Source organism: Lissotriton helveticus, chromosome 5_1, assembly GCF_964261635.1.
Source record: "Lissotriton helveticus chromosome 5_1, aLisHel1.1, whole genome shotgun sequence".
Classification (NCBI taxonomy): Eukaryota; Metazoa; Chordata; class Amphibia; order Caudata; family Salamandridae; genus Lissotriton; species Lissotriton helveticus.
The window spans coordinates 219,856,489-219,883,430 of record NC_136065.1 but is presented as its reverse complement, the minus strand read 5'-3'; the positions used below and the strand labels follow the sequence as shown (position 1 = coordinate 219,883,430).

The window sequence follows — 26,942 nt, the reverse complement described above, 5'->3', positions numbered from 1 at the left end:
AAAACAGACATTTGAGGTGAGCAGATCTAGAGTGTCGCCGGTGTTGAGAGTGCTCTAACAGGAGCTGTTTTCCACCTAAACTTGAAAACTACCCAGAGTTCTTTCCTTTTTTGCATAATTTATGCGTCACTCTACGCCTGAAAGGGTTTTGTTTGATATATAGATATATAGATATATCCTGCTCTGTCAGAGAGAGGTTGTCATCTAATCTATTAGGAAACCCAGGTTTCCAACTACTTTTTTGGGGATGGGTGCCATCCCCAGTTTTGGGGCCACCAATCCTCCGACTAGACGGCATAGGCCTTCCTGAAGAGCAGAATATCGGTCTTTCCACTGTTGAATTTTACAGCCACCCGACGACATCCATCGAGCAATTATTTTACAAGCAGTCACTAAATCTGATCTCTATATATCCAGGGTTTAGACCCATGGAATTAGTTGTGTGTGTTGTTGGCGTAGGATATTTCTTTACCCCCGCAGGAACTTACAGAGTGTACGACGGCAGAACGCATTCCATTGCAATGCATGCCTTTACAACGTATGCGTTACAACATGAATGCCTTTACCACATATTACCTGTACCAAGCATTTTTTTATAACGAATATACCTTTATAATGCATGCCTTCTACAACGAATTTCGTTGTAAAGGAATGCATGTTAAATGCCTATGCATAGTAGAGCTTTTCCCTTACCCCTGCCCTCAAACAAGTCCAGAAGTGCCCCCCAACTCTTTTAAAAATTACCCAACCCCTTCCAGAAGCCCTAAAACTAGACCTCAGCACGACCCCTGGCCCTTTAAAAAATATCTGACCCCTGCCCTGAGCCCTAAAACTGGACTCCATGTTTTTTTTGTTTTTAAATCCCCCAGCAGTCTAAAGCCCTAGCTCTAAATCTGTCCCTCCCAGGCCCAATCTCCCATACCGCTACAGGTCAGTAAGGCAACTCTTCTGAGGCGAGGCACGCACAGGTCATCAAGAGGAAGCGAAAGGGTCACTCCATTTCCTCCAACAACTCCAATAGCTTTGACCATGCCAGCATCTGTACCACCATTACCAGCATATGACCTTACCACCGTTACCTTATGTGAAAAACTAGGACCCCCCAATATGGCTCAAGATCTCCGAGGACAGGGAAAAATACCAAAGAGAAAAACTTTCCTAGGCAGTAAATACCGTAAATATTACATTAATTTATTTAACATAATGTGGGGGATGACCCAAGCTCAGTGCAATTAACAGCAACTGTTTAAAACATATTGATTATTCTTTTATTGAGATTTATCTAAAAAGTCAAACATGAAAAGGCTAAATTCAAAAACATTTACATATAAGTGCCTATACATCAATTATAATGTATTTATCACGGTTATGAGTGGTAAGCCCTTCATACGAAACAATATGATATGGACATACACAATACATAAACAACAGTTATACATAAAATGCAATTCTGAGGGGAATTGGTAAAGTAGTAATTAAAAACTAGATAGTTGATATATTGTGGCAGGTGGTAACACTTGTTAACATTCTCTATGCGCGTTTCGGCACAGGCGTGCCTTCGACAGGAGAGCCACGAAGGTTTATCAAACTAGAAAGAGGGTACGTAGGTCTGTAGTTTCTCAAAGGACCAAGCGAAGAGGTAAGTACAATTTTAGCTGGGGGTAACTTAATATCGGACAAGATCTTACTGCCGTGTGGTGCGGCTTCAGGTTGGAGCGTTATGGTGTAGATTAAGATGCTGGTCTGGTTTCTTCAATTATAAAGAAACGTGGGAGGTCACAATGATGCGACATGCAAATTATTCTCACTTGAATGCTTGAGGCAGTTTAAAAGGCTTATTTAAAATGAATAATAAGCTGCCGAAGTTAAAAGATACGAGATGCCCAAATGGGTGTTATTGGAGCAAGAAAAAAACTGCGCTTTCGTTATAGATACAAGCAGGAAGTGGGGCCAGCCGAGCGGCTAGGTAGCGGAAGCAGTGAGATGAAAAGGTGGGGCAGCGGGGACCCGGGAGTTGGAAGCTCGGTATGTGCCAAATCAGTAAACATCAAGGCAAGATCATATAGGGCCAGCCGTACAGCTAGATAGCACTGACAGCAGGATCGAAAGAAACGTGGCAGACACTTTGAATCCGGGGTTACTGTGTGGACCCGGTATATAAAGGTTAATATAGGGTTGTGCGTATGTTGGCGTTCACTCAAGCGCAGGTGACTGCCATCAGGGAAATCAGCATCTGCCCTTACCACAATTGCAACATATATATACACCTTTACCATTCCTACCTTTACAATGTTCATTCATTGTAAAGGCATGCGTGGTAAAGGCATATGCGTTGTAAACAAATGTGTGGTAATGGCTATGCTTGGTAACAGTTGTTGAGTTGTAACGTATGCGTGGTAAAGGTACTGCAGTGTTACAGCCGCGTTGTAATCTAATGGCCATTTCCTAATCTTACCACTTGAGCCAAAGAGGGCATACATTAAAGAGTGGGGTTCAAAGATGAACCCTGAGGCACCCCTTTGTTAAGGTCCATGGTACAGAAGTTTTTTTTTTTTTTTTTTTTTTTTTTAAGTGTAAGTCTTTTATTCCACAGTTTGCAATTAGATATACAAAATCACACCTACAACCCCAACAGGCCGGCTGCATACATAAATAGCACCTTCTGGGTGATGTGAGATGAACACAGCCATTTAGCCGACATCCATGGGACCGGCGGCGCAGTTACTTGCAACTTGTACATGGTAGTATCTTGCAACGTATCCTACAATGCATAGTTAGTCACTTACATTTTACTCCTTTTTTGTTCCCTCATCTGTGACTGTGAAGGAAATTGAAAACAAGAACAAGAACCAGCTAAACTACAATCACTGCATCACAGCATTCTCCCTCCTCAATCTGACGTTAAGAATAAACCATTGAGCACCCCTTAAGCATTTGCATACCATCGTATATTGTTTGTATCATTCCGCCGTGTCCATTGGTTGCGCCTGCAGGTAATCCCTCAGATATGTCCAGTAATCCTTAGGACGGGATCTCGCCGGCAAGTCCTCCTCATAAGTCGCTAGGGTATCTCTACTATACGTTAAGTCAACCAGCCAGTCTCTCACTTTCGGCCCCCTTTTCCCGTTCCAATGCATTGCCACCCTCCTTTTAGCCATTAACAGGGCTATTACACAAAACTTGCGCTTCGTCGCTCTGAGACCTGGGACCAGACCCAGCAGACAGCTTAGGATCGTCAGTCAAGCGTTTCCCCCAGCTTAGTATTAAGCAGTCGCACCACCTCCCTCCAGTACTCCCCCACCATCCCGCACTGCCATGCTAGATGTAGGAAGTCCGCGTTTTCTGCCCTGCACCTTGTACATCTTGAATCCTCACGCAAACCGTATCTATGGAGGCGGTCTGGCGTGTAATACGTCTGATGAATGTATTTATAATGTATTATCCTAAGGTTTCCATTAGGAGTTAGCATACTAGTGAGTGAACATGCCGTCTCCCAGTCTTCCTCCGACAGTGTGTCGCCCAGCAGCGTGTTCCATTTACCTCTCATTCGTTCAGTGTTACCCCCAATGTCTTTCTGTAAGCTTACATAAAGTCTGGACACCAGGTGGGCAGCTGTAGGAGCTTCTAGTATCAGTTGTAGCGCGTCCAGTGTTTGAGGCTCTCCCGGGAAAGTGGTAAAGTGATCTCTCACTGCCCTCTGTAGCCTGTAGTAATTGAAGCTGAATAACAGTGTGGGATGTTGTATGTACTGTAGCTTGTCTAGTGTTTGAAATACCCCCTCCGCGTACAAGTCCCCCATTGTGTCGATGCCAGCATTTCGCAGCAGGTCTATTCCTACCGTTTCCTGTGTGACCGAGAGTGACGGATGATTAGCCAGTGGGAGTTTCGGAGCATAAATTGGTAATTTGCCAGCTGCCTTACCCATTAGTCGCCAAGCCTCAATTGTGGTGTTCACGGGGTTTATGTCTCGGTCATGCAACCGTGGCCTCACGTGCGGTAATATGTTGACCAGCGGGATCGGATCTGTATCACCTGTTTCCACCGCTACATGTGTTAGAAAAGGTACTTCGTGAAACCAATAATGTGCGAATTGTGCTTGAGCGCAGAGGTAATACAAGTACATGTCAGGGACCTTGAAACCTCCTCTCTCGTATGGTAGTGTCATCGTTTTCAATTCTATTCTAGCGTGTTTGCCCGCCCAGAGCAAGCTCAGTACTATTCTGTTTATGTTTCTGAATACCTCTGCCGGGGGTTTAATGGGGATGTTGGTAAATAGGTATAGGAGTTTGGGTAATAGTACCATCTTCACAATCGCTGCTCTATCCGCTAATGATAGTGGTAGTCTATTCCACCTTTTGATCTTATCCTCCAACGATGTTAATACTCTGCCGTAGTTAGTTCTAATTACTTGCTCAGGGTCCCTATGGAACCACACCCCCAGATATTTAGTAGGTTCGTCCTGCCACTCTAGTGGGTAATCCAATGTAAATGGGGAAGTGCTGTCTGTCAGTGCCAAGACTAAGGATTTTGACCAGTTTATTTGCAGGCCAGAGTAGTGGCCATATTTTATGTACTCCCGTATCAGGGGATTGAGATGTTGTGCCGGGTTTTTGACATAAAGCACCATGTCATCTGCATATAAAGATATGTGAATCGGGCGCGTTGGGAGTTGGATGGCAGAATAGTGGTGATGCTGCCTAATTTTACAGGCCAGTGGCTCTAACACCAGAGCGAATAGCATTGGGGAGAGTGGGCATCCCTGCCTCGTCCCTCGGCAAATAGCTATGGGTTCTGAAACATGTTTGTTTACCCGGATACGGGCTGTTAAGTCTGTGTAAAGCATAGCTATCCACTGTGTAAATATAGGCGGAAAACCCATCCGCACCATTACTGTGCGTAAGAATGTCCAATCTATCGTATCGAACGCTTTGGCAGCGTCCAAAAGTACCGCTACCGCTTTCACCTCCAGTGCCAGATAATGGGTTAGGGCAAAGAGAGTGCGCGTGTTGTGCGCAGTGGACCTGTCCGGTATTAAACCTGATTGATCCGGTCTCACCAGAAGTGGCATTAGTGGTTTAAGTCTCGCAGCCAGGAGGCTCGCTATTATCTTCGTGTCCACGTTTATGAGGGATAAGGGGCGATAAGAGTCGCAGTGCTCCTCATCTTTCCCTGGTTTTAGTAAAGCCATCAGCATGGCTTCCCTCATAGATGCCGGCATTTGTTGTGCCTCATGTGCTGCACCGTACAGTCTGACCAGGTGTGGGGCCAATAGATCTGCGAATGTCTTATAGAATTCAGTCGTATATCCATCTGGTCCTGGAGCCTTGCCGTTAGGTAAATGTTTGATAGTGTCTATTACGTCTTCTACTGTGACAGGACGGGCCATGGTACAGAAGTTGAAAGAGTCCAGTCACTAAGGAAGTTTTTAAGCCATCTGGAGGGCTTTTCTGCCGACACCAATGTGAACAAGTCTTTGGAACAAGATAGCGTGCGAGACGGTATCAAATGCGGCAGATAGATCAAGTAGTACTAGCATAGCTGGATATCCTTCGTACAGGGGGTGTCGGCCAGTGTCTAGTACTACCACCAGTGCCATTTCTGTGCTGTATTAGTGCAAGAAAACCTGATTGCGAAGGGTCCAAAAGGGAGTGACTTTCCAGGAAAGACATGAACTGTTAGTTAACCAGTGTTTCTATTATTTTGCTGCGAAAAGGGAGCGGTGATATTGGCCTATAGTTTGCAAGCTCTACAGGGTCCACCGTAGATTTTTTAAGGGTAGGTCTAACCTGGGCTGCTTTCCATTTTGGAGGAAGAATTTTGGTACTTAGGGACTAGTTATATGGATCCATAATCATAGAGAGAAGTGCTGGGGCAAGGGTCGCCATGTTGTGGTGAGGGGAGAGATCTTCTGGAAAACCAGATTTTATTTTTTTCATCAAGGCGAACACCTGTTCGAAGGTGACAGGATTAAAAATTTTCAAGCGGGTCTTGTGGTTCAAGACTGAAGAGTCAAGCAACGATGATTCTACCAGAGTGTGGCCATTTGAGAGAGTACTGTAAATTTGACAGTCTTTTTCCTCAAAGTTTGTCGAAAGGTCGTCACAAAGAGACTGGGATGCTGGAATGGGAGAGGCACAAGCACTGGGTTAAGGAAATTAATTTAGAATCTATAATTCTTTAATGAACATGAGGCTGGGGCAATTATTTTTACTGCAATAACTGCAACAGTTTGTAAACATCATTCATGACCTTGACCAAGCACAAATATATCGGACTGTGGCCAAAATATTGATCGACCATAAGAGTGGCAGATGGTAAAAAGCACTGCAGTTTTCAGTTGGAACACTTTTCAGAGTGGAGTGATAGTCTGTAGCATCCATTTACAAGAATCACAGGGCTTCTAAAAACTCTTGGGGCCAGATTACGACTTTTGTCCAAGAGTCGCTGCCACCCACCGATTACAAGTAATCTTGTAATCTCGTGGTTGGCGTTAGCACAGCAGTTCCTCTTTCAAAGTTGGCAATGCAATGGGAACGCCACATGGGTTCCTGTACGCCATGGGCTGCAAAGTCCATGCCGGGCAGGAACTAGGGCGCATGCACAATGGAGGAGGGGGGGGGGGGGGTACACAACATGCATCCCCAGGCTGAGGGGGCAGCCGGGGGCACTGACAGCCTTTTCATGAAGGAAATGCCTCCATGAAAACGCTGCAAGTCCTGGAACTTAATATGCATGGTGGTGCCGCAGTGGCAACACCTGCATTTTACAATGGCCCTAACCGGCGCACCACCGCCAGGGAACAGCTGTTCTCTGACGGTGCCAGCGGTTCAATTGCAGTCTGGCTCACCAACTCGTAATAGGGAGGTCAGACTGCCTCTGAGGCGGTGGCTGGACCGCCACTGGTGCACCACCATGAGTCTGGTGTTCTGACCACCAAACTCGAATTTAGGCCCTTGGTGTGGATACCAGTGACTTTAAAACATTTGAGAAATCTTTATAACACATATACATATATAGATAGATGGATAGATGGATTCGTTCCTCCTCTCCCCCCCCCCCAGATTTATATAGCACTAACATGGAGCACTTTACATGAGTTCCAGATTACATTACACAGCTCAGATTCATATTAGAAGCACAAGAGAATGAGCACAGAATCAAAGGATGCGTAGCCGACATTGGAACTCGAACCTGGTTCCCCAGATACATAGCTGGCATTTCTGGCCTCTAGGCCACATCCATATTTCTCATTTTAGGAGTTAAAATCATAAACAATTTGCATGGGTGTGTATGATCACGTATAGTGAGCACGTTCTCTGTTGAAATGGCTTTGTACAGTATAGCAATAAGCAAAAACAGTGAGATGCTTGCGCACTACAAGGTAAGATATAGCAATATACAATTTCATTGTAGGACAAATTTACATTAAATAAGATACGGTCTTACGGGTCATTTTAATAGTGAATGGCCCGTACGCAAGAGCTGAGTAGATACTGGTATACACTAATTGGTTGTAGAGTGGAATGCCAAAGTGTGCAAGAGAGGAAGGGATAGAGGAGAAAAAAAAGAGGTCACGGGGTAAGAGAAGGAAGGGGGCGGAGAGGGGGAGGTTTTGGTCTCCGGTTTTGTAGTCGGGGCTGGCAGGGTTTTGGTGAACGAAGGTCTGCAAGGCCTACGATGTGCATTTGTGGTTTTAGCCCCGATATGTGAGGGCTATAGGGGGGACCAATTTTTGGAGATAAAGGTTGAGTAAGTCCCCTAGATCCAGTGAGGGAGAGGTGTTGTGTGCTTTCTTGAACATGATCGTGTTTGCACCTCTAGTGGCACATAAAATGTTCCACCATCTTCTGTAGGGGGTTTCTGTAGTGGATTTCCAATCTAGGTTCATTTTAGTGCCTAGGGCAAGCATGAGATCGCGTAAAAGTGAGCCTTGATGGGATAGGTTAATGGTAGGATCATTTGCGGCAAGACCGAGTGTTGAAATAGTGTTGGGGAGAAGTGGATTTTAAAAATGATTTAGATGGTTTGTTGTATCTTGAACCATAGTGGTTGGACCATTTTGCAAGTAAGGAACATATGCAGTCAGTACCATTTTCTGACCATTCTTTCAAAAATAGGGTTCTGCTGTCTTACTTAAAATTATGATTATACAATAGAGAAGCTATTGTAAAGCCAGCGATCTGTTAGGAGGGCTGCTATTATGGGGTAAGAGTGGGAAACAGGTACCTTTCTGAGTCCACAAATCATTAGGGAGGAATTTAGTGGGACTTGGAAGAGTAGAAGTGATTTAATTTGCAGCAAGGGAGGTGAAGAGTCTGGTTTCACTAATCCACCATTTGTCTTGTGCAGCTAGACAGGTTTGTTTATATCTGTGGAAAATCAGGCATGTTTAGTCTACCTCTATTTTTGCTCAGTTTTAGGAGGGGACTGGAGATCCTAACCCTCTTCACCTGCCATAAAAGTTTGAGATAGCTTTGTCTACCATCACTGTTTACGTCATCGACTATTTGTCTACATCATTGACTATTTGCAAATTACTCTGCCTCTACATTTCACAATGGTTGATATTAAAAAATACTCTCCGTAAACATCAAGGGTCTTTCCTACCCTTTCAAATGGAAACAAATAGCGGACTACTGCAATAAAGTGAAAGGGAATGTTTTTCTCATACATGAGACTCATATGAAACTTTGCTGTAATAATAATTATAATAATAATAATAATAATAATAATCTAATCGACACATGTCCTAAAATTGAACCCATACTTGCAAGCGACCATGCCTGTATTTCGCTAGATCTCTCCATTACAGACACAACCCCACCTCGCAACCTATTGAAACTTAAAATCAAGGAAACAATCCAACAATTCCTAGTAGAGGACAGAGATGACGACAACTCATATTCAGTTCCATGGGATGCCCTGAAGGCCACTCTCAGGGGTACCTTAATGTCACTAGCCGCTAACAGAAACGAATCCATAAACAAATGTCTTGAATTTGATATCAGGTCTCCAAGTGAATCCATCAGACATTCCGCTCGGTCACAAGACATTCCTAAAGTGCACAAAATACAACATGAATACAAACAAATTCTAAGCTTCTGTGCTCAGAAATGGGTGGGAAAGGCGAAGGTGGAAAAATCTAACATCAGAAACAAGGCTGGGAAAGCACTCAAAAGCTATTTAAAATACTCTAAAAAAAACTATCACTGCTGCCATTAGAAACAACTCAGGCCCCCCATTAACCCCCCCCTAATGAGACTCTGGAAGTCTCTGAAATTTTTACTCCAAACTCTAAAACCCAAACAACAAAATTACCTAAATGACTGAATATCATAGCTGAACTCTTGTTCTCTCCCTTCAGCCTCAGCAGAAGACAGATCACAGCTGATGAAATCCAGTCAGCCATCAAATCCCTTAACCCATGCAAGGTCCCTGGCCCAGATGGATATACAGAGGCCATATACAAAACATTACCTGCCATCGTTGCTAAACCCCTTCTTGTTTTGTTCCAATAGTTTGCCTCTACTGGCTGCATCTCAGGCTCAGCTTCAGAGGCCACAATAGTGATCATCCCAAAATAAAGGGAGGACACACTGTAGGTCAAAAGCTACAGGCCGGTATCAGACTGTGAAACATATGCCAAAATTCTGGCACAAAGAATGGAGAAAGAACGTATTGCTGCAACTCAAACAGGATTTTTGAAAGGCAGGCTAGCCGCCATGGCACTCAATGCGGAGAAAGCCTTTGATAGGGTCTCTTGAACCTTCCTACATGAGACTGTGCAAATTCCAACTAGGCAAGAATTTCATCCACATGGCAATAGCCCTCTATGCAGCCAGTGGCAAGACAGGATAAACAGACAACTATCCAACTCATTCTTCCTTGCACAAGGCAAGGCTGTCTCCTCACTCCCTCCTATTCCTATTAGCTATTGATCCCCTTTTATGTTGCCTAAAAGTGAATAGCAACATTATAGGCGTTCAATTCCAATTGGGCAGACAATTTGCTGCAGCCTACACGGAAGACGTTGTGATCTTCACTGAAGATGCATGCAAAACCATACCACACCTCATGTCAGAAATTAACAAATACTCAAAAGTATTCGGGTGATTCAAAACTTGACTTGAGCAACTTTTTTGCATAGGTTCAAAAACAAGGCTAATCATTTTAAATATTACTTACATAGACCCAGACATTTGTGACCCAACAAAAATTGTCTCGCAACCAACCAGCCACAGTGTGAGAAACGCTGGATTAATCACAAAGCAGCTGTCGGAATCTAAATGGGTCTTTGAGAATTAACACCACCTGGGTTCCTTTAAAGGATATAAAGATTCTGCTGATTTTAACTGATCAAAGATTTTATATGGAATCCTTTGCATTATGTATATTCAGAGAAATCAGGTTAACCACTTGGGAGCTAGTAAACAAACCTCCCCAGTGCTGCGCTGTCCATTATCCGGTGCTGAACTGGACGTCCAGCGGTCGCACGCAGCACTGGGGAGGTAGTGCCCGTGACGACCGTTGGCCGACGGCAGCACTTAAGGGGTTAAAGAGAAGTGCTTTAAAAGTAGCCAAATATGGAGAGTCTAAAATTTTAATGTAGATTGTTAAATTTAGACACAAATGTAGAACTTTTTTTCTTCTTTTTATTGACGTTATCACAACGTCTTGGTTCCATTGTCAGATGTAATACAACTGCTACAAATTAGGTATATTGTAGTATTCCTTAATTTCCGGTCCACCCTGTAGCACAGGGTGGGTGTGGGTCTAAGTGCCATAACATTGAAGGGGACCCTTGTCCAGGTTTGGAGTGGGTGTGCCGACCGTGTGGGTCACATCTGTAGCCTGCGGGACACAAAACTCAATCGACAGTTCTGGAAGTGTGTGTACCTTCAAAAGAAGAAACTGCTGGGTGGGGGGGGGGGGGGAAATAACTAAACAGCAGCGTGAGCAATGAGTATAATGACAGAGGGGTCAGCGACTGGTGGGTGTTGGAGTGGGCCAGGGTTAGCGACAGGGCAGTAACTGGCAAAAAGGTCAATCCCCGCCCGTTTGAAGTTGTTGTGATGGTGGTGTGTATGGGCCGGGGGCATGATCCTTCCCGGGGCTAAGGGTAGGGGTTAGCAGGGCAAGTGTAGGGGGTTGGGGTATCATTGGAACTCTAATATTCTATTCATGTTATTCAGAATTGTGTGGGTTTTCCAACAGTAATGCAAACAGAGTTCTTTGAATTTTAAAGAAGTTGTATTACAGGCTACACATTGGGAACTTTCAACATTATAGGTGATCTTCAAAACTAGGTTTTAGTGTAGAGGGTTTTCAAATGTTAGTTTACACCGGATGTACTTCCCAAGTTTAGTTGAACAAAGAAACACTACAATTCTGTACCAGTGCCTCAAAGGTAACATTTAAAACCTACACCTGTCCTCCTAAATTATGGGCAGGTGGGTCACCATTAGGTTCTACCTGTGCAATTCGGAAATATGTCCAAATGGGCACTTTAACAAATTCTTCTGATCAAGAACACATGGGAGAATAATTACCTCAGTACAGTGTTCCGAGTATGAATATAGCTTTCTTACACATTTTTTGATGTGCATACTGTCACTTTGCAGTACTATCCATTTCTAATACATTTTCTGATGTACATACCGTCCCTTTGCAGTACTATTAATTTCTTACACTTTCCTGATATGCATACAGTCACTCATGAATCCAAGAGGATTCAGTTTATGTACATAAAAAGGTACAAAATGATTCTGAATCTGTACAAGGATGTGCATATGGGAGGAAGTTGGATTTCGCATTGTCTCTACATTATCAGGAGTACTTGCAGGCCCTGTGAATTAAATATCAGCAATAAACGAATATAGGAATCTCCATTTGGGGAGGCAAAATGACGATCAAGAAGCACAACCATCTTAGAGCTCTCCCCTCGTCTCTCAGTTTGTGAAGAAGTCAGACAGAATGGGGGAATGAAGTTTGAAATCTCACAACACGACTGGAGAGGTGGCGTTACCTGCACTGTAGATTCCCCCCCTCTCCAATGGAGCACACTCCAGGCTTTACGAATGGCCCGCGAAGCAGAGACTTTGGCTCTACTCACAGCTGTTGTATCTATATCGCAGACCGTGCTGCACGTGGTCTACGTTCTTGGCAGTGTCCTGCTTCGGTGTCTCCAGGGACGGAGTGTGCAGCCCAGGGAATTGAGACTGCAGCGAGAGAGAACAGAAGTGCGGCAGACTCACCTGAATACGGAACTGGGCAGTTTTGGGGTTAGAAAACCTGTGCTAAAGTCCACAAAGGTGATGATGCCTCTCTGCCGGTAAACGTGAAGGATTCCAACCAGGGAGACCAGCATCAAGAACAGTGAGAGCCGTCTTCTCAGCACATCATTGGTGAATACTTTTCATCAGGCACATTAGAAACTAGGGGGGTTGGAAAAGCCCTAGATGGCGGAAGGCAAGTGGATGCTGGTAGCGGGGAGGCTGGGTTCACCCCGATTGCTCTGCACTGACTACTGATCAGGCTGGATCCGTAAAAACCTCTCTCCTGCAGTTGAAAGAAGCCGATAAGCAGAATCAGATAAGTCTGGAGGGAGAGAGATTGATGGTTTATTGGAGCAGGAGACAGCAGCACCAGCAATCAAACAAGTCGGTGTGGGGAGGGGGGGGGTGAAGGGATCTACCTGCTGTAGGGTATACCCCAAATGCAGAAGCAGTAACTACGAACTCTGCTTGGTCTGCTGATCCGGTCCAACTGGATGAATCAGTGAGGCAAGCAGGGAAGGAACCAGCAGGGCTGCACCCTCCTGACATAGCATCTCTGGCCACTACTGACCCACTTCAGCCAACTATCTATGACCCTCAAATACCCCCTCGTGTTTTATCTATCCCACACAGAGAGAATTGAGTCCCAATAATCGGCAGATAAAAGTTCTAGGTAACACCATGGAGTCCCCTGAACATGGGGATATGTTCTTTTCACTCACAGATGGGTCAGATTCCCTCAAGTTAAGTTACAGTGAGCTTGAAAAAGACCTGCTATCTGCAGCATCAGGGGCTTCAGAGGACTTAGAGGCTTGTTCAAGTAGTACACTTGATGATCCATGTAGTACTGCCAAGCAGAAGCAGCATAAGGAGGAAAGGTTGAGGTCGGGGAAGTTGCAAAAAGAGGATTGAGGGGCAGGATAAACTTCCAGTAGCTTGAGTATTGAATGGGACAATTATGTGACAAGGCAAGTTTACCCAGAACACCCCTTGGCACTTAAGAATTCCACCCCTCGGGAAGAAGATCACCAGACCCCTGTTGTCGGAGGGGAACTCTCACTGGGTCATATGTATAACTCCAAAAAATTGCTACAGGGTGAGACCTACAATGAGAGCAGCAGAGTGCGTCACAACACCAATAAACTTCAAGGGGCCATCAGGAGAGTTAACAAGACCTGCGCTGGGATAGGAAAACCTCCATGGAAAAGCAAGCCACCACTCTGGAACAAGAGGTCGAGGCACTTTGTGGCCAGTTTGAAATGCAACAACTTCAGATGTCAGACCTGATGTGGAAGATGGAGGACTTTAAAAGTACAAAAACAACAGTTGACGGACAGAATGCAGAACAAGGTCATAAATTCACCCCAGTTCAGACATGGACATATGCAAATCAGCCTTGAACCTGTGCCTCATGGGAACAGTCCAGCCCGAACTGCCAAGCCATGTCTTCCCTGGACCGGAATCAAGCTTTAAAAATAGACAGCGCAGAAATAACTAAGACTATTGGGCCTCGCAGAGGAATAGAAGGTAGTGATATCAGGGCCTTCAGGGTGAACCTCCTGAGAGGGGCCTTTCCTGAACTTATACCTGGAACTTGGACCTTGAAGTCCAGTGTGTGCATCCCTTTCTCCTAATACTCATAAAACCACAAGATGGGCAAGTTGATAGACTCAGAGCAGTATTGGTTTACTTTGGAACCGTTCTGTTGCGACAAGCAATTTTTTTTAAGCCTGTCCTGATTCCAAACGGACCTCCGATGGACACTTTTGCTCATCCAGATTTTTGACACGCTACACTGGAGAGAAGATGGCGGTTCAGGCAACGTATTAAATCATTTTAGGATTTGGGAGGATAAGCTTTTTTGCTAAACCCTGCTCGTTTGAAGATTATTTTTAATGGCAAGGTGAAGACATTCTCTTCTGAGATTAAAGCTTCAGAGCACATGAAAAATATTTCCTCAGGGTGGGAAAGCTTCCAAGTGACAAAGTTTAGCTCATCTGGTCTTCGGGGGAAGGATGGGGGGTCTGCTTGCTTCTATTTGTGTCTATACTGTTGTTCAATATGGGCTGACAGTGTGTTGGGAAAAATGAGAAGGAGAAAAGAAGGGAGGATGTGTAGTATTCTCTTTTAGGCAAGGGGTGTCAGCATATTGTGGCATTTTGCAATGTTGATATTCCGTCAAAATACGCTACCTATGAGTTTCCGGGCCACGGGATGGGTGGTTCGATAGGCATCTCAGGCCTTGCGGACCTGACTGCGTCTAAGTGGCAGCAGGGGTGAGGGAGGCTGGATGTCAGGGGGCAACACTGGAGAAGAGGCAATAACACTTTATGGGCCATTATAGCTTATCGTGAGGAAACAAGTTTTCAAATGAAATTCAGGTGCTTAGCACTGCTGTACCGCTTTGGAACAAGAAGTATGGCTAAGGTACGGAGAACTTCTGTTAATATCTGTGGGTTGAATTATAACTGCAAGAGGAGAAATGGGGCTCAAGATTTAAAAAGTATTGCAGGCAGACATACTTTGTTTACAAGAAACACTATAGAAGAATCAAGGAAACATTTGCTTGAAACTATTGGCTTCAAACCGGTTGGGTGTACAACTCGGGGTAATGACCAAGGGGTTTCTATTATTGCTTGGGGAAATATTTGCAGTTTAAATTGTACAAACAGGATAGGTTTGGAAGATGGGTGATCACTAAGTGCCAGCATGCAAACGGTCTTTAGTATAGGATCGGTGTATGGGTCAGTAGTTGAAGACCCATCAGTCTTTGACTGGTTGAATACTGAACTGGCACTCTGGCCAACTCCGATATTTGTGGGGACTTTCATTTTAACGGAAGCTGGGGGTGGCTATAGCAAGGGGCATGCTTATACTCAGTCGGAAGCCAAGATTTTAGGATTCTTGATACTTTTATGGGATAACTATGGGCTGACCAATTATTCTGCACCAAATGGATCTCATGCGCGTTTGGACTATAGGTTTGTCTCACATCCTTTTACACGAGTAAAATATTTCCTACGGTCATATCCGACCATAAGCTGCTGATTTTGGAGTTAGCTGGGATGGGCCTGCAGTCTATGGTACAGAACCGAACCTTTGATTGTACACTACTTTCGATTAAAAACTATATACAGCATATGAATGGCTAGATCTCATACTTCTTGGAGATTAATCAAGGGAGCGCATCAGTGTGGAATGTTTTCAAGGCCGGAGTACATGGGGAAACTATTAGCTCTGGCTTAAATCGTCGAAAGAATGAAAAGCAGTTGCTCATAGAGCAATACAGGGCCCTTGAGGAAGCCGATTCTCAGTACCTCCGAAGGGTGTGATATTGAAGGGGCTCAAAACAAGGTATCACTGGCTAGGACAGTGATTACTGATATCTCGGGAAGGAAAGATGCTGATCCAAACGACCTGGAAAAGGAAGTGCTATGAATATAGAGAGCAGGTGGGGCACCTGTTGGCGCTTTGTACCAGGCAACATACAAAAACACAGTTTGAAATAAAAGAGATAAAAGTACCCTCATGGAAGCCCGGCCTCCGACCCAGACTGAATTCAGGAGGTATTTTGGGGATTTAACAAGTAGTTATATAATGAAAAAAAGGAAGACAACTTAGAAGATTATTTAATACACTTTCTTGATTCTGATCCTCTGCACAAAGTCTTACAAAGGGATCTGGACTTACTCAAAGCCCCTTTCTCACTGGAGGAAGTGGAAGCCGATATAATGAACCTGCCCTCAGGGAAAGCAGTAGTAGCGGATAAGTCGATCTCATCAGAGTTTTACCACATTTTTTTCATAATTAAAATGTAACCGGCTATTTACATTGTTGCAGATTCAAAAGGGTCAGTCAGTTACAGACTCATGGTCTGCAGCAAATATTACTGTTTTTCCAAAAAAGGGTTAGCCACCTCAAGAGCCAGGGCCATACATGCCAATAACCCTTATTAACAGTATTACAAAAATCTAGTCTAAAATCTTAGCATCACGCTTGAGCCTAGTTATAGTTAATTTAGTCTTGACAAGACAGCACAGGTTTATACCAGGGAGGGAAACCACAGACCACACCCGCTGCATCATCCCACTTTTTGATGCTTCGGCTGTGTCTGGGAACCCTATGACCATGATTCTATTACAGGCAGAAAAGGCATTTGATAGGGTATCCTGGAAATATCTGTGGACAGTCTCTGGTCAATTTGGAATAGGACCCTGTTCTATCAAGGCAGCGAGAGCAACTGCTAGACTGCAAATGATGGGTGTGCAGTCAGTGAAAATTTGAAGAGGCTCCAGGCATGGGTGTCCCTGATCCTCTTTACGTTCTATATCAACCCTTTAATTTGGAAATTAGATCTGAACCCCTTGCTAGCACCTATGCAATATCAGGGCTGGGATACTAAGGTGCTCACCTACGTGGATGATGTAGCGATAGTCACAACTTGCCCTGCGGTGGCCTAAACGCTAATTGAACAAGAGGCTCAGGTATTTGGCCATCTGCTCAATCAAAGTAAAGCCCAAGTAGTACTAAACAGATATTCACACCTCAGTGACAACAGGGTAGTCCAGCGGGCTGTGTACTTGGGAGTCACCTTAACAGCAGAGCTGGGTCGATTGGTTGAATTCAATTTAGCCCTGTTAACAGGAAAGTAAATAGGGATCTGAACAGAATGGATAACTTGCATCTCTCTATTGTGGGCCACAGTAATGTTATAAAGATAATCTTCTTGCCAAAAGTGTTGCACCTGTCCAGGGCCATTCCTCAAATATAATAATTACTGGTTTAACGCCATGAACAATATGATTACACGCTTTGTTTGGGTGGATTCCAAAACTAGAAGGGCACTCAAATATTTAATTATCTGTAGGGATTGACGTGGCTGGGGAGTTCCGGGCTTAAAACACCATTACTGGGCAGCGACTATTTAATACATGTGCTCTCTCTTTGGGGGATCAAGGAATAGATGGATGGATGGGTGGAATCCCTCCTATATATGAGCTATTGCTCGGGAAAGAAGCTAGAGGATGTTTCCTGCGAAAAGTTGAACCGACCTACTCTAAGAAAGTTTGGTTTAATACTTTGCGGGGAGCTCAGGGGATCTAGACCTTACTCCGTAAAAAGCTGGGGCTAGGGCATTTTCATAACTATACCCCTCAACAAAGACATACGTCACTTTCAGGCGTTTTCCAGGGTTCTCCAGTATTAGGCTAGGAGGCCTGTGGAATTAAGAGATTAGGTGATTTTTCACACAAATTGGAACAATCTCATTTGAAGAGCTGCAGGATAGGTTCAAAGTGTCCAAGAAAGTTTTTTTTATACTCTGAAAATTCGAGATTTTTAACTTGAAAGGGGTGGAGTGGCCTGGGGTGTCCAGACAGTAAAGCTGTTGGAACAGTTGGTTGGGGTGATTTTTGTACTATTAGCCACCTTTATAAAGATCTGAATGCCCTCACACTAGATGATCATGAAAAACAATCCGAAAAATGGCAGAATACGCCGGGGACAGCAGATTGTTCTTTTTTTAGATTCACTGGAGCTAGCCTGCACTACAGTACTCTCAGCTAATCTGCAAACACATAACTACAAGACTATTTAAGATCTGTTGTATACGCACTGGAAAACTGCTAGATGGGGATGGACGGTAGGTACTACATACCCACGGTGTCAACTCCCTGAGGCCAATTTAATACATATGTTTTGAACCTATACTTGCCTGGAACCAATTCAGAGAGGGATCACAAACTTTTTTTACTCTTTTTTGGGTTATCAAGATTGTGTTAAACCCTCAACTCATCTTTTTGGTGGTACAGGGAGAAGTGGTTCCTGGCCCTGCCCAGCAGTTTACATTTATTGCCATGGCAGTGTCCTGCTTGTGCATCGCTTCATACTGGCTAGAAAATATCCCTTCGACCTTTAAGCAGTGGTTTGCCCCACTGCTTGCAATATTTAATCTGGAAATGGGTTTATCTGTAAAAGGAGGCAAAAAAGCTCATCTGAAAGGGAAACGGATCTGGGCACCTTTTTTGGACTGGCGTAGCAGTAATTCATAGGATACAATCCCCCATTAGAGACTATTAATGGGATGGGCAGGCTACTGCTGGGGGAGTGGTATTAATAGAAGTCAGCAAACAAAATGAAGCCCTCACCTGCTTCTGAAATTCAAGCATCTGGAAGTCTTTGTTTGCCCATTAGATCGGTCAGAATCTTTCTGTACACTATGCACTTTAAGATTTAAATGTAACAGTTATTACTGAAGTGGATTCTTAGGCAATGTATCCCTTTATCTCAGCCTCCTGAATTTCATAATTATGTATGTGATGAAATTAGATTTCTCTGTATGTTATCAATATTTATTAATTCCTCTTGCTGGTTTCTGTATTTCAGCTTCTTCAAGGCTATATTTGCGACATCTCCCTTAGATAGTCTTCTCATGAGTTGCTTATATTTGTGAACTGCAATACAAATATTTTTTTTAAAGGAGAAGTCTTTATTTGGAGGATTTCGAGTGTGTACTTAAAATGAGGATATAGTCAGGGTCACTGAAATGTATGCCATTCTGTGGCCAGGGCGCTTTTTACATAGTTATGGATTTGTCACATAATCCATCATCTGCTGCATAATTCAGACTTTAACCCAAAATACTGTTTCCCTCTCTATAGAATCAAAACGTACTAAATACACAGTGACGTGGTGTAGCGCAGTGGAAGGCCCTAGGCGAAGGTTGTCTGGTCACCTTTCAGTAGCTTATAGCTGTATTCGAGTTTTATAATGGTACTAAGGCGACAAAACCTTTATGTACTAAAACAGTTACCCATTGGTCAAAATTGCAAGGTACTGAAGGAATACTGGGACCAAATGTGCCGCATAATCTGGCTTTCAGAGCAGCATAATGTAGTCAACTCTGGCGCATAGTTTAATCATGCCCTGAGAACAGTTAGTTTACAACGTGCTGGAAGGCTGCACTCAGAGAGAGAGCGGGTTAACTCGGACCAGCGATGGAGCACTCATTGATGTAAAGAGAGGGCACGTACCTGTGATGAGGTATCTTTGGAAGAAAGTCTTGCTACCATGCTCCAGGAAGCTGAAGTGGTCTAGGACTTGTTTGTAGTATTTCTCCTGGTAATCAGGCTCTTCGCTCAAGGGTTTAAATCTTAGGCCTGAGGGCGGCTGGCTCCAGTTTAACACTTCCTCTACACCCACATCTTCCTCGTCTTCTTCGTCCTCATCCTCATCTTCATCCTCTTCTTCCTCCTCCTCCTCCTCCTCCTCTTCGTCTAGAGGGGTGGGGGTTGTGATCTTCCTCGTTACCCTAGGGCGGCTTGTGATTATAGAGGTGGTCCTGCGCATCACTGCAGCTTGGCGGCGGTTGGACGGGGCCCGGTTTTGAACTACGGAGACGCTCGAAGAATGAAAAGAAAGGGATTCAAGGACTTTCTGAAGGCTGGTGGATGCCGCGGCACCTCCAGGGGGGGAGTTGAGCACAATGATGGTGGGGGAGCCCTGGTTGCAGGTGCTGCAGAAGGTAGTGCTACTGCGTGGCTTATGGACACCCGCCACGGTGTTTCCATATCCATGTACGTAAGTGAAAGAGGACAGGGGGAATAAGAAGCGTCCCAAGACCAGCAACGACAGCACCGGACTCTGGCCTGCCCTCATCCCATTCCCCGGCAGGAACCGGAATCCGGCTCTACGGTCCCGCCCTCGCGCTCGTTATGGACACTCATAGGAGCCCTCTCCGCTCCCACCAGATGATGCTCCGTGGTGACGTCACAAACCTGTCGCACGTGAACCGAATACTTTGAGATAGAAGCGCGAGCTGTTGCCTTCGATTACATTAACGGCCATTAGGATTCACCTTCGGCACCTTGCCATTACGGTACGGGTAGCATGAGGTCTGCAGTGGCAAGCAACTAGAGATCAAGGTGTATATTTCAGTAGCCTGTGTTTTTTTCTAACACATCTCTCGTGTATTTATTGCATTTAGATCTCTCTAAACGAAAGGTGAGTGGAAGCAGCAATACTTGTGTGTATAAACTTTATTTTTTCAATTATTTAAAATTATTACAATTTGTCATAGTGTAATAGCATAACTAATTATAAGATAACAGTAAAATTACATTTGTCCATCTTTAAAATACAAAGGTAAAGTGCAGAGTTTTATCAAGTTTCGTTGAGTCCCTATTTTTTTTGCTTTTAAAAACTGTAGCAGGTGTGCCAAAAAGTTGGCAAACCTTAGCAATTCCAGGGGCAATTTCAGGTTAAAAAGAAGTCATTTCTGTTCAGTACAGATCCTTGTGCCGCATTTTAAAAAGAGAGGATTTATTAAAGCGTGGCAAGCAACTGGAGGTCATAAAGTATATATATACCAGTACCCTGTGTTTATTCCAACACATCTCTCATTTATTTCTTGCATTTAGATCTCTCTAGACGAAAGGTGAATGGAAGCAGCAGCTATATTAAAGCATGATTTCTACATACTCACGGCACAAGTCCTAAGAAAAGAAGTCGGGGGACTAACCAAGTTAAGCAGTATGCAAGTGACATCATGGCGTGGCACGCGCATGACGTCACAACACGTAACATAGCTCGTGGCGTTATAGGAAGTGAGGTCCCAAGAAGTGAAATCACATTTTAAGACCTCACACATATGCTTATCAGGTTCATCATGAGGACATTTAGGCGCATTTTGAGATTTAACAAATTAGATTTTGCATCTGGGTTCTGCCAAAAAAGTGGCACAACCCTGACGCAAAATCAACTAATACATTTTTTTCTTTTTAGGTCGAGCATTCAAGACCTATTGACATTTCTTATGTTGGGTTAAAGCCATCCCCCAGCTTTTGATTTGTTTCTATCAGTGTCCTTCAAAAATCCTTGCTTGCCAGTGGTCAGTCCTTTGTCCCTCCTTTCTCTCTTCCGTTTCTCCCATGCAGCAAGGAATATGTACTGTCTCATCACACTACAGTTCTTTGTCCGTTCTCTGGGGGACTACTTTTTTCTTGTTTAAAAGCCTGCCACAAGAAATTGACAACAAGGAAATGCATGGTAGTAGATCTGTTCTGCTTAATTTGTTGCAAAGTCTGCATTTTAAAACATTTATGGTTGAGCACCTGTTGCAGAGATCTTTGTGTGCCTAGTAAATCTCCTGGAATAGTAATAATGGTAAGATAACTCTGGAGGTTAATGTTTTGCTGTAGAGATTTGTGTTTTCTGTAGTCCCAGATTTGAATCAAAGTAGTAAAGAGGGTTAGTGTGTCTTCTGCAAAGCACATCATGTAACATGCAGATGGCAGATTTGTATTTCATGTGGATAGGTAAGTGGGTTACTGCTTTGAACACAGAGATCCTTTTGCTGCTTGCAGTTTATTGCTTGTAATCCTAATATAGCACAGTGAGCTATGAAGGGCATCTGACTCCTACACCTTGTAACCCACACTGTCTTATGTAACACATCTTGTACATTGATTTACAAACTTACATAATTAACTGTCAATGTATAATGTGTATGTTACGTAAAGCGCTCTGACTTGGGATGATTAGCGATATAAAAGAAATAAAATAGTGCCATTTAAACAGTTTTTTGTGTAAATACCGGGATAGACCAACACATGCGACATTCTTGCAGCACATGCACCTATATACAGAGACTAAACCAAGTCAAATGCATGCCTCTCTTAAGTACCTGTGAAGTGATAACAAGCTATGTGCTTTTGTTTCCACTCCAATGTATTTGCATATAGGTGTGAGGTTCCAGATAGCTCTCAGTCAGGATACTCAATCAAATGGAGGCCTGTTGGTCCCTTAACTTCAACTTTTATCTTTGGCCCAGCTGGAGGTGAAAATAAAAAAGCTCCCTCCCAGCCTAAACGTTGCTTCTGGGAATGGAAAGCAGACAACTTGCAGGCGCTGCTGAACGTGTCCCGGTGACTGAAAAATTCCACCGGGCCACGTTCAGCATATTTCTGTGGGTTCCAGCTTCTTGAAAGGGTAGACAGCGTCCACCCTGTAAAAATGGGTGGATGCCATGTACCGGCTGGTACTTCTGACTTGTGCCCTGTACATGCAGACCTTCATTGCAGAATGTCGTTAATGGGTAAGGTGTTAACAAAGGGCTGAATGTACAATGTTTTTTAAAAACAAATGTATATAATATACTTATTTAAAGGGTCTCCCAGCCAGCTGCTTCATCCATTGGTCTGTTGTTGTGTCATTCACATTTTGCTTCCTCCCACAATAGCATACAGCATGGGGCAGGAGGTCAGCACACTTCAGCCTCTGGATAACTTCACTATGAGTGACTGCATTTTGCTCTTTCACAAGGAGCACATCCATACATAAGGTAGTTCTCTTCAGTGCCAGTTTAGTTTATTATTTTGGTGTTGCCTTTGTGCTTAAAGTTTGATGTGATTGCTCTTCCATGTTGTGCAGTTCAAGCTTTATCAGTTCCTGTCACCTGCTAATTGTGTTGTAAATTTCTTTTGGCTCTCATCTGACTGCTGCTATTTCACAGCATACCACATTTTGTCCATTTGAAACTGTTCTTCACAAGGTTTCTTTTTTTTAGTATGCACTCGTGAGAAATTGGGTTGTTGTGTGGGGTGAAAACACTGTTCAAGCGACAGCCACATATCTGTCAGGGTGAACCACTAAAATCACTAAACAAACGACATTACCTCTACTTAACTCTCTGGTAGGATGGCACGAAAGCAGTTAGGCTTAACTTAGAGGCAATGTGTATTGTATTTATGCAGCACACAAACAGTAATAAAGTGAAAACACAACACAAGATAAAATCCACATCAATTCATAACAATAGAGTACATTTTAATAACTTATTTGACACCAAAACAACAACAATCCAATCACTAGAACTGTAGTTATGAATGTTTAAAGTTTAAAGTGAAAACTAGCACCTAAATCATCAAAGGGCCAACCAATGGAGTCCGGGTCAGGTACAAAGAGTGGATTGGGCCTGGTCTGTGCTTACCTTTGGACTTAAAAGACTTATTGTGAAAAAATGTCTGAGACAGTAAAGTTCAGCTGGACACTGCTGCAGGCGGTGTCCGAGGAAGAGGCATCATCGTCTGGGAACCCCTGGACAAGTTTGCAGTGAAGATTTCTACATTCAGACTTAGTCTCTTTTTTTGGAAGTCGAAAATCTGCAGCACGATGAAGCTGCAGTCTGTAGCCAATGAGTGCTCCAAGAGGCGGGATAGACCATCGGGGAGGAGCAGCTGAACATGATTTGCTTCTGCAGAGAAGAACGAATTAGGAGCTGCTGAGAAGTCAGGCCGACCAGCGATGCACCTTGGGAGGATCAGTGAGCAGGTAGGTCCTGGTCTCCTCTTGGTTCTCAGAGCACTTTTTAGTAAAAAAAATGTCAAACTCCCACATTTTGGATTTTGGTTATCTGGGCCCCTTTTAGCACCACTTCCATAGGTTCCGGACTGGATGGGCACCACTTGGATGGTCAGGACTCATTCAGGCTGGGTCTGGTTGCGGGTCGAAGATGGTTTGAGACTTTTTTGTCCCTAAGGCTCTGATCAGGGCCTTTGTGTCACGCTGGTAGTCCTGGGTTCAAGAAGTTCTGATTAGATGCCAAAATCAATGTCAGAAATTATATACAAAGAATGTTGATGGTGGCTAAAAAAATTCTTCTTTTATTGAGCAAATTTTATGGGTGTCCCGTAGAGAACTTCAATCTATGATGGAAATAATAGTTGCGAACTTCATGCAGATTACAGGAATCTCAATGCATTTCGGGCATAAACAACTGCCCTTCTTCAGGGGAATCTACAAATCAATAAACATAGAATGTTGATTTTTACATTAATACATAACTAGAATTACAAAGGAAGTACAGGCATAGGAGTGCAAAGGTTCAATAACAAAAGAGTTAATAGATGTAACCAAATGAAGGTTATAGACTCCAAGACCTTGAAATCACCTCATTTAAGAAAATGCAACTCATCATTAATGGGAAAAGGAGGAAATTAAAGTGAAAGTCCGATACCTATGTATTCTGATCCTGATCCTGATTCACTAACGTCATATATTTCACTGATGAGGAATGATCCTTTCCTACCGGAGTGCCTGGGAAGACGTCTGGGCGAGCAGCGGCCGACATCAAGTTTCAAGTTTTATTTATTTATGCTTACGGAACTCACATGACATCCACATAAAAAGACATAGTGATACAATCCATTAAAATCATGAAAAGATAATTTTTACAGAAGCATAAAACTAGAACAAAGAAATACAAAATAAACTGGACACAGGAACTCCCAACTAATACAAAGGCAAAAAACATTTGAAGAAATTGTATAATTTAAAACAAAAATGTCATTAGGGGGGTTGTTCATTGCCACGATAAAATCAGTGGCAGAGAGGATATTCAATTTGAGACAAATGGGTCTTAGCCACTTTCGCCTGTACGACATTAGTCCTGGACAAATAAAGATGACATGGAGCAAATTCTGGTTATTCATATTACAAAGATCACATAAGGCTGATGAACCATACCATCTGGATAGAAGAGAATTCAGGGGAAGTAAGTCCTGCCTTACTAGAAACAGTAGACGCCTGACTCCATGGGGAATACTCCAAGAAACATAGGATTGCGCCTTCCCCACCAGACAGGAATCGGTAACTGGATTAGTGCCTTTTTTTTAGTACAATTCTCTCTATCCAGTTTAAACCCTAATTCCCAAGATGCAGACTTCAGGAGGGTTTTCAGCTAGTATGCGGATAATGAAAACAAAACAGCTTCGTCTAGATGTAATTGACTCACGGCAAATCTAAAAAAAATTAGAATTAAAGAGTAATCAGTAAAATTTCCCAGCAGCTCCGTTTTTATAAGATGTCTTAATGTGCCAGGCTCACCTTTTGTCAGGCTAAAAACCCAACGCACACTCCCCGCCAAACCTTGGACCCAGCTACTTCGTAATCCAAATTCCTGTCTAAGAGCAGCTGTAGAGCTAGCCGTGTTGACAGATATGAGGCTACGAAGTATTTTACCTTCAGTGGAGTTAAAAAAAATCCAGCATTTCATGTCGATTAACTCCATACCATAGAGTAAGGAGGCAGGAATTTTTGCTCGATACACCTCCAACAGTATCGAGAAATGCCTTCTGCCTGTTGCCTTATATAGTGAAATCAAACTCCTTCCCTGGACAATAGCTTTCCGGGTGTTATTAGCTATATGAGCTTTTTCACTTAAATTGCTCGTAACAATTTTGCCAAGGAAAGTGTAAGATTGCACTACTTCCAACTTTTGGCCCCCCACAGTCCAATGAAAATTCACATATTTGGACTTCTTCCTACCCGAAAAGCACATCACTTTACTTTTTGCAATATTTATCAGCAAATGATGCTCTCCAGCAAAATTGTACAATGCATGCAGGCGATTATTCAACCCATAAGGCGTTAAGTCAAGAATCAAAATATCATCAGCATACATAAGACAAGCGATTGGGGAGCCCCTCAGGCTCGGAGCAATACCTGTACTTGCAGAAAGAACCTGTGGTAGATCGGCTATATATAAAGAGAACAGCAGAGGAGCCAATAGGCAACCTTGCTTTAACCCATTTGCTGTGTAATTAGTTCCAGACAATCCTCTTTCCCCTCCCAACAACACTCTGCACCAGGTATCTGAGTGCAAGGCACGAACTAGTCTAAGAAGAGTGGGAGGCATCCCTGAAGCAAATAACTTTCCCCACAGCGTTGTTCTATCTACTTTGTCGAAGGCTGTGGAGAAGTCGATAAAGGCCCCATAAACTCGCCCTCCACGAACCTTGACATATTTCTCCGTTATAACCTGGAGTGCCGTCAGATCATCAAGAGTACCGGGCTTTTGTCTAAAGCCGGTTTGTTGATAGGGTAACATTTCTGCCGTAGACACCCAATCGTTAATTAAATTAAGAAGACATTTAGCAAAGACCTTGCCGATAGCATCTAATAGGGCAATTTGGCGGTAGTTTTGAGGAAGGTCTCTAGCCCCTTTTTAAAAAAGGGGAACTAGAATGCTCCCTTTCCAAGAAGGAGGAACGGTGCCACTAATAAAACAAAATTTAAACACAGGATAAAGGATTTTGCTCCATAGTTCACTCTGATCTTTTAGAACAGAAATAGTAACCTCATCCGGCCCCATAGCGCCAGAGGAGCGCATGCCCTTAATAGCTAATTCTATGTCCTTTTCGGACGGGGAATCAAGGGGAAGAATGTCCTCATAAAGAGAGACATGATCCCGTGACGTGCCATTACTGCTACATAAACGCTTAATGTATTGCTCCCAAGTCTGCTCCTCAATACATATTGGTGTGGGTCTAGATCTAGAACCACAAACCTCACCAATTAATGACAAGAATGTCCTGGCTTGACCCTTATGAGAGGATTCCCGGAGTTTAATCGATAGAGAGTCATCCTTATCTCTTTTCAGTCTAGCCTTCAACCTTATTCTCCTTCTTTTTAGCAGGACAATTTTATGGTACCTTTCTTGGGTAAATGATAAATATTGATCCCTTATTAGTTTATTTATTTCAATATTTAGTTGCCGAAGGGGTATAGGGAATACTGTAGGTTTTTTTAACAGGGAGGGCTTTCTTTGCTGAAAGGGTTATTCATTTAAAAAAATCAGAAAAACCCAGAAATTCCCTCCCATCCCAGAGA

The 26,942-nt window shown here is 43.5% G+C and overlaps 1 protein-coding gene across 3 annotated transcripts in view; it reads right to left on the bottom strand.

Annotated features, from left to right (window-relative positions):
• DPP7 (dipeptidyl peptidase 7) overlaps positions 1-20,008 on the bottom strand; it is a 1,731,842-nt gene extending 1,711,834 nt beyond the window's left edge. For all 3 annotated transcript variants that reach the window (XM_078642039.1, XM_078642041.1, XM_078642042.1), the window contains exon 1: positions 19,307-20,008. In XM_078642039.1, the coding sequence (XP_078498165.1) occupies positions 19,307-19,931 (625 nt within the window). In that variant the 5' untranslated portion in view covers positions 19,932-20,008. The remainder of the gene's footprint in view (positions 1-19,306) is intronic.
• Between the last annotated feature and the right edge of the window lie 6,934 nt (positions 20,009-26,942).